The sequence below is a fragment of the Saccopteryx leptura genome, chromosome 1 (assembly GCF_036850995.1).
Source record: "Saccopteryx leptura isolate mSacLep1 chromosome 1, mSacLep1_pri_phased_curated, whole genome shotgun sequence".
NCBI classification, from domain to species: Eukaryota; Metazoa; Chordata; class Mammalia; order Chiroptera; family Emballonuridae; genus Saccopteryx; species Saccopteryx leptura.
The window spans coordinates 305,665,949-305,680,755 of NC_089503.1; the positions used below are offsets into that span (position 1 = coordinate 305,665,949).

The 14,807-nt window shown below is 45.1% G+C and overlaps 1 protein-coding gene across 1 annotated transcript in view; it reads right to left on the reverse strand.

The window, feature by feature from the left end:
* Position 1: 1 nt before the first annotated feature.
* Positions 2–14,807, reverse strand: part of BPIFC (BPI fold containing family C) — a 40,649-nt gene continuing 25,843 nt past the window's right edge. Inside the window, exons 13-16 of the mRNA XM_066361246.1 lie at positions 4,079–4,121; positions 2,371–2,434; positions 1,419–1,495; positions 2–534 (exon numbers count right to left, since the gene is read on the reverse strand). Coding sequence (XP_066217343.1) covers positions 412–534; positions 1,419–1,495; positions 2,371–2,434; positions 4,079–4,121 — 307 coding nt within the window. The 3' untranslated portion in view covers positions 2–411. The remainder of the gene's footprint in view (positions 535–1,418; positions 1,496–2,370; positions 2,435–4,078; positions 4,122–14,807) is intronic.

Consider the following 14,807-nt stretch of genomic DNA (forward strand, 5'->3'; position numbering starts at 1 on the left):
GTGGGTGTGGGGGAGATCCTTAGAAAGCTGAAAGGGCCGCAGAGATCTCCACCAATAACACCGATTCAAATCTGTTAAGAGTTTCTCATGTACCTTGTCAGAAGTACATGCCTAGCTCTTGGCCACAGAATCTTACAAACATAGAAACACACAACATGTCTCGAAATATGAACACACATTCAAATGTCCATCTCTCCACACACACAGACAAACACACACACCCTGATTTAACTCTTTAACCCAGTTTGCCTCCCTCTGTCCCTGAGGGCTCGAGAAAGAAAACTTTTGGCCTAAGCACTTCACAAGCACTTTAAAACTCCAGTCTGCAGTCTGCACCTTCTTCTCCTTCTGGGTTTAGAGTAGGTGGGAATAAGAGCCATTTACTTCCCAGAGTGGATTCCAAGCAGGCAATCAGGGGACTGATTTCCCCCTCCACTGTCCGCTTATCAGGTTCAGACCTTCCCAGCCACTGAAACTTGGTTGCTGTTTTATGGGCTTTTCATACTTCAGGTCAGTGGAAATCAGAAGGAAATGCTGAAAAAGATGCAACAGTGAAGAGAAAGTTAAACTTTGGGCACCTGCAGCCGTAGGATATCTGGGTTTACCTGAGGGGCAAGGAAGAAATGGCTTCTTATTCTTCTTTTTTTTTTTTTAAACAAAGACAGAGAGAGAGTCAGAGAGAGGGATAGATAGGGACAGACAGACAGGAACAGAGAGAGATGAGAAGCATCAATCATTAGTTTTTCGTTGCGACACCTTAGTTGTTCATTGATTGCTTTCTCATATGTGCCTTGACCGTGGGCCTTCAGCAGACTGAGTAACCCCTTGCTGGAGCCAGCGACCTTGGGTCCAAGCTGGTGAGCTTTTGCTCAAACCAGATGAGCCTGCGCTCAAGCTGGCAACCTCGGGGTCTCGAACCTGGGTCCTCAGCATCCCAGTCCGGTGCTCTAGCCACTGTACCACCACCTGGTCAGGTGAGAGATGGCTTCTTTACCAGGTTCTACTGTGTCACATCCTCTCCTCCCCCAGGCCCCAGCCGTGCCTTTTGCCAGCTACATAAGCCTCATCACCTCTCTGAACCTTACTTTCCTCATCCATAAAATGGGACCAATAATCCCAGCTTTCAGGCTGTCTTGTGCAGTTAAGACAATAAAGCATTCCACAGTGCCTCTTGTTCTGTGGTGGGAATGAATTTGGCTGCAAAGAAAAATTGGACCAGGTCTGATTTTAAAACTCAAGTGTACAAGCTTTTCATTATGAATTAAAAGCTTTAAGAGCTAAACATTCTGTTTATAAAATTCCCTGGGCTTGGTGAAAAAAACAAAGCAGAACAAAATAAAACAAAGTTCACAAATAGAAAGAGGCTTATTCCACTATGAAAAGAAATGTGGCAGCTAGGAGACCATTCACATTCTTACCTCAAGAACTTCAATGTCTGAATTGACTAATGAGATGTTGTGTGAGCTGGGCAGAGGAAATCCTTGCTGCAATTTTGCTGAAATATAAAACAAGAGGTAAAATAATTGGGCACAGGAACAGAAGTCTTGGCAAGCTCTTTAGTAAGAGGCTAACAAGCAGCTTTTTAATAATTTATCTTTTCATCCTCACTGGTCTTGTGCTTTTATTTTTCCTGCTATGTCCCCAGCATTTCCCCAGAAGAATGGTTAATTAATCCGCACTGTATAAAAATGCATCTGCAGCTTTGTGCATTTGGATGACAGGAAAATGCTGGCATCCTGTCCGATTTGTAGTTTGAAAATACCTTACTTACTGGGTCCTGAGAACAAAATATATTTTGTTCTCAAGATGCTGCTGTGTGTGAACAACTGCCATTCATTAAAACAATGTCTATCCAGATGATGGTCTTTGTGAGAGCCACAGAGAACCAGAGAAATACCAACTACTAGGGATAATAATGTCATTTCTGGCTGGAGACTCTTCACTGTGTAAGGAGAATGGTTTTTCCATTGATTTGAGAGAGAGAAAGAGAGAGAGTGAGGGAGAGAGAGAGAAGCAAGGGAAGGAAGCATCAACTCATCATTCCACTTCATTGTTCCCTCATTGATTGCTTCTCCTATATGCCCTGACTAGGGATTGAATCTGTGACCTTGGCAGGCTGGGCTGACATTCTATCCACCGAGACACCCAGCCACGGCCCAGAGATAGCCTTTCTGGCTGAGTTTTCAAGTATAGTAGCTAATGGCTTAGAATCTTGCAACTGTATCATTAATGGTACAAACTCTGCAAAATCTGGCACTGGCCAAGATTTATAATAACACTCATGAAGTAAAAGCTTCAGGTGGAAAGTCCCAAACAATCCCCTCCATTTAGCCAATGTCAGCGTCACACTGTTTCTCAAGAACCTCTTACCGTTGGCCAGGGGGAGGACGCCAAAGTGGAGAATGGAGGACAGAATATTTTCAAACCTTAAGACCTAAAATGAAAAAGGAAACTAAATCAGTTGCCAAGTCAAGGCATTCTGAAAGTACCGTGCCTGCTTGGGACCTGCACTTTCCCAGACCTTATTGGGGCAGAGAGAGCTATAATTAGAATCTCCCCACAGAGACACGTATTCAAGCTTCCAGACAGTGAAAGCTACTTTGTGGGAAAGCATATGATAGAGATTTCCCAATCTTTTTCCCTCCTTGAGGATAGACATTTCTGCTCCTGTCTACCCTGGATATTAGTGACAACAAATGCAGAGGGACCACATGGTGGCAGCAAACATGGCAGCTTAGGTACCACCAAGTAAGACAACCTAGAACAACTAATACATATCCCCACTAGCAGTCTTTCCTGAGTTTTCTGGAAGCCCAGCCACAGCGGTGCCCTTGCCTTGGGTTATGCTCCACAGTCAATGGCACCTTGGACTGCCCACTTTATCTTTAATAACCTATGGAAGCTGTACAATCTTAGCAAAGTGTTGGTTCCTGGGAATTCCAGGTATTAAAAATAAATGGACTACGAAGAACATGAATTCATTCAATGACTATCTTTCAAGCATTCTGTAGGCTTAACAATAATAAGGACCTCTTTGCAGCTTAGCAAGGGTGGCTCTGAAGCAGACTTTCTAGGTTTACCTCTTTTGGTTTTACTACGTTACTGAGTGATATTGGGAAAGTTCCTTAACTTCTTTGTGCCTCAAACTCCTCAACCAAAGGCAAAGATAACAGTACTATAGGGTGTTGCCAGGATTACACAAATTAATATTATGCCCGGTACGTACCATTGGTTTTTTTTTTTTTTTTGGTTTTTGGGTGTTTTGTTTTTTTTTTTTTTAGAAATGTCATGGTTAGTACACTCTGTTGTTGATACTAAGCAAGTTTTCTGGGTCTTCCTGAAAGGCTTGGACTCATTTGGACTCTTCTGGGCTCAGGAAACTGTTCTCTCTACCAAGTAGATAGTCCGCTATGAATTCTCATTGACTATAGTCTGTCACCTACCAAATGGCTATGCCACAGAGGTGCTAATCCACAGTGACCCTACCTGAGAACCACTGCTCTAGATTATAAGCACCATGAGGGTTGGATGCCAATTAGAGATTTGGCTGATCTTCCTGAAGCTTGGGGGTGGTTCCTAAGTTGTATATTGAGTTATACTCTTTCAATTAGGAGGTCACTAGGCTGGGCCCCCTGAGAAAATATTTACACAACCAGCCTTGACCTAATTTTAAGAGACAGATAGAAAGTCTTCAAAGAACAAACTTGATCATGGCCTAATATGTGACATAGAGCCTCGCCCTTCAGGAGTCTGGATCTTAAATTTAACTGTAAAGGGTTATTTTATCCAGAGTAAAATCTCCCTGAAAATGCCTTTCCCCCCAACATTACACAATGTCTTAACAGTATTTTGGTACTTCTTAAAGTCTTTCTGAACAGATAAGAGTGAATTGGAGAGTTCCTCTCTTGTTGAAGAGTTATGGGCTTGGCAGACAAATAGCTACATAAAGAATTTTAAAGGTAAAATCTACACTCCTGGGAAAGACAAGTACTACTCAGCAGTAGAGAAACCATCATCCAGCTAATGTAGAGAACTCTCATTCTTCCTGGACAGGGAACTCCAAGAGCTCAATTCCTACCTCAATGTTGCCGCGATTGGACTCTGGCAAAGAGAGGCGGAACCTAAAAACAAAACAAGGAAACCAACAGCAAAAGATTAAAGGAGGACTATTTTAAATTAATCATTTCAACAGAAAGGAAATAAAAGGATAGGGGATTTTGTTCACAGCTCACTACTAAAAAAAACACCCCACCCAGTCTTGTAAGGACATAATGTTCCATTATATCTTCACCCCTATAATTGCTGCTTAAGAAGCAGAGCAGGAGGAATAGCACAGGCATCAGTTCCCCAAGTGCTCTTACTCTGTGGGGCTTACGGCTGACAACTTGGAATGCAGAATAATCTTTTATTTTTTTTAAAGTCTTTATTTTTATTTATTCATTTTTTAGAGAAGAGAAACAGAGAAACAGAGAGAGAGAGAGAGAGAGAGAGAGAATAGGGGGGAGGAGCAGAAAGCATCAACTCCCATATGTGCCTTGACCAGGCAAGCCCAGGGTTTCAAACCGGCGACCTTAGCATTCCAGGTCGACGCTTGATCCACTGCGCCACCACAGGTCAGGCAAGAACAATCTTAAGAAATAGTTTTTACTACCAGTTGATGCTTCCCCTTCCTCCCTCCTCCCTTTCTCTTTTTCTTCTCTCTCTAAAATCAATAAATAAAATCTTAAAAAAAAGAAATAGTTTTCAGTCTACAGCCCCCCTCTCCCCCGCCCCCCGAGGTGCCCCATCCCAACTGATCTCAGAAGCTAAGCAGGATTAGGCCTGGGTAGTACTTGGTGGGGAGGACAGTTTCAGGTATTTTTGCTCTGAACTCAGCCTCATCACTTCTCTGATCCAGGTTGCTTCCTTATTAATAAACATGACAGCGATCATGGCTATAGCAATGACACTCCTATGACCTGTCCTGGTTTAGGAGATTTATAAACACTTTAAAATTTAATCTTCACGCCCTGGCCGGTTGGCTCAGTGGTAGAGCGTCGGCCTAGCGTGCGGAGGACCCGGATTCGATTCCCGGCCAGGGCACACAGGAGAAGCACCCATTTGCTTCTCCACCCCTCCGCCGCGCCTTCCTCTCTGTCTCTCTCTTCCCCTCCCGCAGCCAAGGCTCCGTTGGAGCAAAGATGGCCCGGGCGCTGGGGATGGCTCTGTTGCCTCTGCCTCAGGCGCTAGAGTGGCTCTGGTCGCAACATGGCGACGCCCAGGATGGGCAGAGCATCGCCCCCTGGTGGGCAGAGCGTCGCCCCATGGTGGGCAGAGCGTTGCCCCTGGTGGGCGTGCCGGGTGGATCCCGGTCGGGCGCATGCGGGAGTCTGTCTGACTGTCTCTCCCTGTTTCCAGCTTCAGAAAAATGCAAAAAAAAAAAAAAAAAAAAAAAAAAAATTAATCTTCACAATAACCCTCAGATAGACGCAATTATCATCGCCCCTTTTGGAGACAAGGGAACTGAAGATCAGAGAGGAGGATTAAATTACCCGAGTCACGGAGCTAGCAACTGGTGGATTTGGATGACAAATCTCACTCTACCTGACTCTTGACTCCATATTCCGTCAAGGCCACTGCTCACAGAAGGCTGTATCCCCTGTATCATTTTTGTATCTATCTGCTCAATCATAACACTCTGGGGAACCCTTAGCTATGATAGCTGTTTGCTATTAAAGGCAACACGGTGTAACTGTTAAAGGCACTGCTGGGGAAATGTGAGGATGCCTCCCCCTGGTCACACCATCTCTTACCAAGAAGAAGGCACACCAGGCTGGAAAGTTGGCCGACATAAAGGTGAAACACGCTTGTGAGATTTCTTTACTTTTCTTCCATCACAACCCTGAGCCGTGATTGGCTACTTCAGGACCACCTGCTATGAGTGAGCTTGTCTGGGGTTTCCCATGAACTGACTATCCTTTCTCCCAAAGCCATCTTACTGCCATCTCTCTTGTTGTTCTCTAGATACACTCATTATGTTAGCTTATTAATGGACACATCTCACTAACTGCAGAGAAACGGGTGGAGCAGAGAGAGCAAACTCTCCCTCCTCTGGTTCCAAAACACATGCAAGTGCAGCTTAGGCCACTAGGTGGCGACTGAGTTCAGTCCTTTGACCTTTCATTCTCTGTCAGGCCTCTAACCGGCTACTAATTTTTACGACAGAACCACAGAGTCCTTGGGGAGAGATGTAGCTCAAATAGCCCTACCTTGCAGACATATAAGAATATAGCCTATTTAAAAAGTTTTAGAGGTGGTTTATTGTCCTGATTGAAAACCAGAGCTAAAATGCAAACTCTTAAGCATGGCAAAGGCCCTTTATGATCTGGGTCAATATAGCCAATAGGACATAATGAAGGTCAAGTGGATCAAAGTGCAGGCACTTACAAAGCTGTTCCTCCAATCCCGTGGCCATAGCAGACATTGAAAATCAATCCCACACTCAATGCCCTATAATAATTGTTTATCTCTTTGCCCTCTGACTGTGAACTCCTTGTCGATATTCAGTCTCACCTTGCATTCCCAGACTGAGTGCAGAGCACGGCACCTAGTGTTCATTCGTTTATTCATTGACTCACCCAGCAAATATTTATGGAATGCCTAATATAAGTCAGCCCTGGGACAGATGCTGCAGATATGATTGCGAGCAAAGCCAGACATGGGCACCACTCTCCTGTAGCTTACAGCCCAGTAGGAGGCGGGCATTAGTCAATCCCAGTGATGAAGGGTTAGCTGCACACTAAGATCAATGCTCTGGTGGAAAGGAATCCATTCATGGAGGCCAATGAGAAAGGAACCTGATCTTATGTGGTGAGCACAGGAAGTTTCCCCAAAAAGGGAGATATGTCTCTGAGCTAACATGTGAAGGATGAGCAGGACTGAAAAGGCAAAATGGGGAAGGAAGAGAGAAGAGGTCTGGGAAGAGGCTGCAAAGGCCCCAGGTGGGGAACAGAGAGCTTGGGAGAGAGGGTAGAAAGATGGTGCTAGAGAGGCAGACAGGTTGACCAGGCTGGGTTTCTCGGGCTGTGTTAGAATTTTGATATTTATCCTAAGAACAAGGAATCTACAGAAGGTTTAAAGAAGGGAGATGATGTCTGGGTTTTGTAAAGATCGCTCTGGCTGCAGCACGGAGGAAGGACTGGCAGGCCCGAGGTTTCCCAGGTGCCCATTCCAGGCTCAGTGATGTGCTATGTGTGCAATGTGCAGAATGCTATTTATATGAGGGATGGAGAGAAGCGGTGTGTGCAAGAAGCAATTAGAGAACAATGCAAAGCAGTGTGTATTCAGGTGCTCTTTTGTGAGTTTATACACCATACTGACTTGCTGCAGGAATTCTGAGGTGTGACAAGGTTTAAAAAAGGTCAGTGGCGCGTGTGAGAGGGAGAGAGAGGGAGAGAGAAATGGAGGAAAATAAACTGCCTTTGAGAGAAGCACTGTGTGTGTGTGTGTGTGTGTGTGTGTGTGTGTGTGACTACCATCACTACCATGTCCCTTGGCAACCAGTATTGTAATTGTCTGTTCATCTGCGTGTTTCTCTCACCAGGCTGTGGACGGGGAAGGGAGAAACCACTGTCCTCTCTACTGTCTGGATCAAGAACAGTGCAAAGCACAACATAGGTGCCTGATAAGTTCTCCTTGAGTGGATACATGGATAAATGAGAGGTTAAAGGAGATGGGTGGGAGAGTGTTCATTGGAACTGAGTTTGTTTAGAGGGGGAGCCACTGTGGGTCTCATTCCACCAGCACACTCCATATCAGGGAGCCCTGGGAAGTAAGACTGGCTGGCTTGAAAGATAGACTCAGTAACTGAAGAGGGTGAAACCCCAGGCTGTGGACTTAACCCATCTATGAAAGGCTTTGAGGGAGGAATGGGTTGAGCCCATTCTGGTATTAAGGGATCCTCTCAATGAGAAAGAGTTCCCCCCGTGTTTTAACTTCATTGTCTTCTGTAGCCTGGAGATTTCCCCAAAGAGTCAGGGAGAAGGGGAGGAGTCATTTGGGGTTTCCTCCTCTCATGGGCTCCCTCATGGTGACATTCCTCTGTCCTGGCTTCAACAGTAGCGCAGAGGAAGGCAGAGATGGAGGTCAACCCAGGTGCCAAGTCTGAGCCCTGCTGCCTTGTCCAAAGCTCCTTTCCAACAGAAACTGAACCCATTCTTCCCAGACCTGTTTTCCTTTCTGGGTTTCTCTCCAGGTGGTTCACCACCCAGGCGGTGAGGAGTGGAGTTAGGTGGTGACTCTATCTGCTTGTAGTCAGCTACATTTGCATTTTCTGACGGTGTTGCATGGGAAGGGTTGTAAGGCATGTATGTACATGTTGATAGTAGTGGGGTGGGGTGCACTTTGGGAGCAACCAAAGCCTCAATCATGGCAATATCAAAAAATAATCTAAAGTTCTAAATGGATCAACAATAATGTACATTTGATTGCTTCAAGCTTTGCTTGTGATTAAGAAAAGAGGGTCTCATCCACTGTTGGTGGGAATGTAAAGTAGTACAACCACTATGGAAGAAAGTATGGTGGTTAATCAAAAAATTAAGAATAGAGCCCTGGCCAGTTGGCTCAGTGGTAGAGTGTTGGCCTGGCGTGTGGGAGTCCCGGGTTCGATTCCCAGCCAGGGCACACAACACAGGAGAAGCACCCATCTGCTTCTCCACTCCTCCCCCTCACCTTCCTCTCTGTCTCTCTCTTCCCCTCCCGCAGCCGAGGCTCCATTGGAGCAAAGTTTGCCTGGGCACTGAGGATGGCTCTGTGGCCTCTGCCTCAGGCGCTAGAATGGCTCTGATTGTGGCAGAGCAACACCCCAGATGGGCAGAGCATCGCCCCCTGGTGGGCATGCTGGGTGGATCCTGGTTAGGCACATGTGGGAGTCTGTCTGACTGCCTCCCCATTTCTAACTTAAGAAAAATACAAAAAAAAAAAAAAATTAAGAATAGAACTACCATGTGATCCAGCAATCCCTCTATTGGGTATATACCTTCAAGACTCAAAATCACTGGTATGTAAAGACACATTCAGCCCCATGTTCATTGCAGCATTGTTCACAGTGGTCAAGACATGGAAACAACCAAAAAGCCCTTCAATAGATGACTGGATAAAGAAGATGTGGTACATATATACTATGTAATACTACTCAGCCATAAGAAATGATGACATTTGCCTGACCAGGCAGTGGCGCAGTGGATAGAGCATCAGACTGGGATGCAGAAGACCCAGGTTCGAGACCCCGAGGTCGCCAGCTTGAGCGTGGGTTCATCTGGTTTGAGCAAAAATTCACCAGCTTGGACTCAAGGTCACTGGCTCGAGCAAGGGGTTACTCGGTCTGCTGAAGGCCCATGGTCAAGGCACATATGAGAAAGCAATCAATGAACAACTAAGGTGTCACAATGCACAATGAAAAACTAATGATTGATGCTTCTCATCTCTCCGTTCCTGTCTGTCTGTCCCTATCCATCCCTCTGACTCTCTTGCTGTCCCTGTTAAAAAAAAAAAAAGAAAAGAAAGGATGACATCGGATCATTTACAACAACATGGATGGACCTTGATAGCATTATATGGAGTGAAATAAGTAAATCAGAAAAAAAAACTAAGAACTATATGATTCCATACATAGGTGGGACATAAAAATGAGACTCAGGGACACGGACAAGAGTGTGGTGGTTGCGGGGTGGGGGAGGAAGGAGAGGGAGGGGGTTGGGGGAGAGGGGCACAAAGAAAACCAGTTAGAAGGTGATGGAAGACAATTTGACTTTGGGTGATGGGTATGTAACATAATCAAATGTGAAAACAACCTGGAGATGTTTTCTCTGAAGCTATGTACCCTGACTGATCTATGTCACTCCATTAAAATTAATAATAAAAAAAAAGAAAAGAGGGTTAGAGTTACATCATCTGGATGAGAACTAAGTAAAGGTATAATTTAATTTGGCCTCTGAAATAATCTCAAAATGTCTACACGGTGGGCCAGCCCCGTTTGGGGTTACCCACCAAAAGAACTGTGTTTGGAACAAAATTCTCTATTGTAAACAGAGTGGTAAGGATCTGGTTTATGACTCTGAATGCCAACTCCACAGCTTTTGAGACCATCCTGGCTTGTCCTATCTCTTGGGACCAATTTCTCCCTCTCACTTGTCCAACTTTGATCGTAGAATGGGGAAAGAGAATGGAATACAATGTCTGGTAGTAACAGATCTCTCCTGAGCACTGATTATGGCTGGGGATTATATTTTTCACACATTATCTCATTTATCCATACAACAACTCTGTGGAGAGGTGCTCTGCTTTGCTGATGAGGAAACTGATACTTAGAGAGGTTATTTAACTTGCTCAAGGTCCCACAGTTCCAAACAACTGAGGTAGAATTTAAACTCACACAGGCCTGACTCCAGAGCCTGCACTCTTTTTTTTTTCTTTTTCTTTTTTTTTTTTTACAGAGACAGAGAGAGAGTCAGAGGGAGGGATAGACAGGGACAGACAGGAACGGAGAGAGATGAGAAGCATCAATTATTAGTTTTTCGTTGCACGTTGCAACACCTTAGTTGTTCATTGATTGCTTTCTCATATGTACCTTGACCGTGGGGCTATAGCAGACTGAGTAACCCCTTGCTCGAGCCAGCGACCTTGGGCTCAATCAAGCTGGTGAGCTTTTTGCTCAAACCAGATGAGCCCGCGCTCTTTCCGGCAACCTCGGAGTCTCGAACCTGGGTCTTCCGCATCCCAGTCTGACGCTCTATCCACTGCGCCACCGCCTGGTCAGGCGAGCCTGCACTCTTAACCAGACATACCCAAAGAGGCCAAGTTTATTATTTATACTCCCAGCTTTTGCATTCTTTATCCTTCCTCTACTCAAGTTCTTAATGCAACAAGGAAAGGGCTATATCCAATGCCAGTGTCTTCTCCCCTATCAATACTTATCATTGAGAAAGGACAGGCTGCCTGTTTCAATTCACTGTGACTCCATGCTTACCAGTTTCTGCTTCTAGGCAAGGTATTAGGTCTAAGTCTTATTTTTTAAATCTTAGCTCTTCACTACACCAAAGGCACTATAAAGTAGTAAGTGAACACTCAAGGCTTGGAAAACAGATTCTCCCAGGTTCAGGTTCTGGTTCCGCTATTCATTAGCTCTGTGCCTTTAGTAAGTTATTATATAACCTCCAGAAACTGAACCATGGGGATAATAATACTTATTCCAGGGCTAGTCATTCAATCCACAGACATTTGGTGAGCACTGTGCCAGGTCCTGGAGATACAGGGCTGTGAGGCTGAAGTGAAATAATAAATGAGCACTGCTCAGCACAGGACCAGTAGACAGTAAAGGCTCAATAATGAAGAGTTGTCATACACCGTAGAACAAAAGGCGATTTCTCTAAGTGCCATCACTGGGCGGGAGACAGGAATGCAGTGTGGTCTGAATAGGGGAACTCTTGAAATGACCTTGCATGTTGGAGCACTGCTTTCCCCTGGCAGAAGTCAGCCCCACATTTTAAATACTATCCACAGCCAACATTTCTTAAACACACAATACGCACTTTATATGTATTAACTCATGTATTCCTCACAACAAGCCCTGAAGTAGGTTTTATTTCATTCTCATTTTATAGAGGAGGAAATGGGGGGAGGGGTCAGACAGGCTAAGAAACTTTCCTGAGACTTCCCAGCTAATGCATCTGGGCTGGGATCTGAACCAGCCAGTCCGACTGCAAAGCCTGCAATCTCACTGCCTCTCTAAACTCACCACTCTGGCTGTGACTCTGATTTCCACATCTCGCATCTATGCAGCCCACCCTGAGCATCATCAGAAAGAGGCCCCTGGGGGTGGGCGTGAGAGAGGCTGGGGGTTCTGGAGGGCTGTGTCCTGGGTCCCTGTGTCCCCCGGCTCTTCCCAGGGATGTTTCACCAGTCCCCACCCACTTTCCACCTCTTCCTGCTGTATCTCCCTGACATCACCAAAGAAGAAACCAGCCCATCCTGAAAAGCCACGCTTGCCTGTGAGCCCAGGAGTGGAGACACTGGCTGAGGTGGCCTATATGGGCGGCGGGGCGACCGCTCTAGCTGCCAACGGCTAAGACCGCCCTTTCAGAACCACCTCCGCTCCTTTGCAAAGTTTTGCCTCTTACTTTGGCGGCCCAAAGCCTCAGTGAAGCCTGGCCCACCTGCCTTGGCCTTAGTCCACTCACTGCCTGAGGTTGGCTATAGCACCCCCTGCAGGAGCCACTGTCAGACTCAATGCATGCAACCTGTGCAGTTGGGACAGGGCCTCTGCTCAGAAGGGCCTCTGCTTGCTTCAGTGCCCTGCTGTCTCCATCTTGAAATTCTACATAATTTTTGAACAAGGGGACAGCATTTTTATTTTGCACTGGGTCTTGCAAATTATGTAGCTGTTCCTGCTCAGACCCCACTAAGATGGCAGGATGCTTCCCAGGCAGGAGAATCTAAAGAAGACCCCTGGAGGGCAGAAGTCCTAACTGCAGGGGTGTGGTCACAAGGTCAAAGCAAGCTTGTGGACCTTAGGAAGCCGGAGAAGTCACACGTTTCTCTCAATGATGTGAATTTAGCAGGTTACAACTAGTTTTCCAAATTACTCCCATAAATAAACAAAGCGCCCACTGAACACACACTCTCTCACCAGCCGGAATGTCGGAGCTTAGGGTTAGCCTGAATTAAGCAGAGAAGCAAACATGGCTTCTCTGCTCCTTAGGGTCTTTCCTACCCGCCAGCTGTAAGCCTACAGCCTCATCCATGTTAAATCCTTCCTTCAGATCCTGACAGTAAACCAGACCACTGCTCAAGTGCACATGTTGTTTCCACCTGCTGAGGAGCTTGCTGCCTCAGAGCAGCCCGGCCTCGTTCTCCCCATCGTTCCAGGTTTCCGGCCTCCCCACCAGCCCTGTCCCCTCGGTCCTCACACAGATGGAGGTCTCATCTGTACTCACAGGCCTGCTCTCAGGCCGACCACACTCCACGTTCTCTCCTCGCCCTTGTGCAAGCCTAGCTCGGCTGCTGCCAACTCCTCCCCTTCCATCCTTCCCCTGCTCACCTTCTGCTCTCTGTCTCAACCAATAAAACCGCCATCCCAAAGCTCACACATCAAGGTTCAGAGTTTCATGAGCCTTGATCTTCTGGAAATAGGGCCACATTATGACTTCAGGGGGCTGAGGCATTTTGGCTTTGGGAGCCTTTCTTCCATAAAAAAAGTTATAAATTATATTTTAAGACTGTGTTGGTATAAAGATAAGTATACTCCATGCTAGATTGTATTAACTTTTTAATCTTATTTTAAAATATACTAAAACATTTTCATGGATCCCTAAAGTATTGTGGGCTCTAGGGACTGTGCCTACTGAGCCCAGTGGAGAAAGAAGACCTGTTTTGAAGGGCTGGGAAGTGTTGAGTGAAACCTTTTTGAAATTTTTTGTCTCTGGCAAATAACACGACCTTTTTTTGTTGTTGTTCCTTTCACTGGGAAAACAATATACAGTTAACTCTTGAACAAAACCGGTTTGAACGGTGTGGGTCTATTTATATGCAGATTTCCCCCAAAGATACTGTCAGTCCTTTGTAACATCTGTATAGGTATTTCACATCTGTGGATACAACCAACCAGTATTCAAACAGTATTTATGACCCAGGTTTGGGAATCCACAGATGCAGGGGGCTGGCCGTATGCATTATTCTACATCACTGCATATAAGGGACTTGAGCATCCTTGGAGTTTGATATCCACGGGGCATCCTGGAACCAATCTCCCTCAGATACCCAGGACCAACTGTAGTTGAGTTTTTGGGCAGTTAAAAGTTGTAGCAAATGTTTGACTGCATGGACAGAGGGGTCTCAGTGCCCCTAACTTCTGCATTGCTCAAGGGTCAACAGCAGCTATAAAGAAAATTTTAAGAAGTGCAACTCTCATAATGGACTATCTTAACACAGCTCTTTATTTGCTGTTCACTTCCTTGTCCAGATAGAAAACTATTTTATAGAGCTGACAGATGTGTTTATGCAGTTTTGCTTGTTTCATTTAATATTATTATTACAGTGGTATCTTGAGATACTAACAGACCAACATACAATTTTTTTTAATTTATTTTAATTTTTTTTAAGATATGAACTGCGACTTGGTCCGTATTTTTGTTTGAGATCCGAACGAAATTCTGAGATACGAGTCGTGATTCGAGAAGCTGCCGCTAGTTGGCGCGTTGGTGCATAGGTCCAGTATCGGCAGTTTGATATACAAGTTGACTGACTTACGAGCTCGGTTACAGAACGAATTAGATTCATATGTCAAGGTACCACTGTATTACTATTTTATTGAAAACATGTTTCTACAATAGTCCTGATAAGCATCAAATTGACTGATGGTGATTGATTTACTTTTCCCCTCTGTTGGTTTTCTATTCTTTTTGGACTCTGCCTTCTTTGTCTGTCATTTTTTAAATTTTTTATTTGTTGACTGATTTTAGAAAGGAAGAGAGAGAGAGAGAGATAAAGAAATATTGATTTGTTGTTCCACTTATTTCTGCACTCATTGGTTGATTCTTATATATGCCCTGACTGGGGATCGAACCCACAACCTTGGTGTATTGGGATGATGTTATTTATAACCAATTGAGCTACCTGGCTAGGGCCTTCTTTGTCTGTTTCTTCCTTTCACAGATTTAACCTGGGCCATCTGATCATTCTATATATCCTTCCCCAGGTAGTCTGATTCATAGGAGGAATTTTAGTTTTATATTGCTGTACCATCATAATGTGCATTTATATTAAGGAATTGT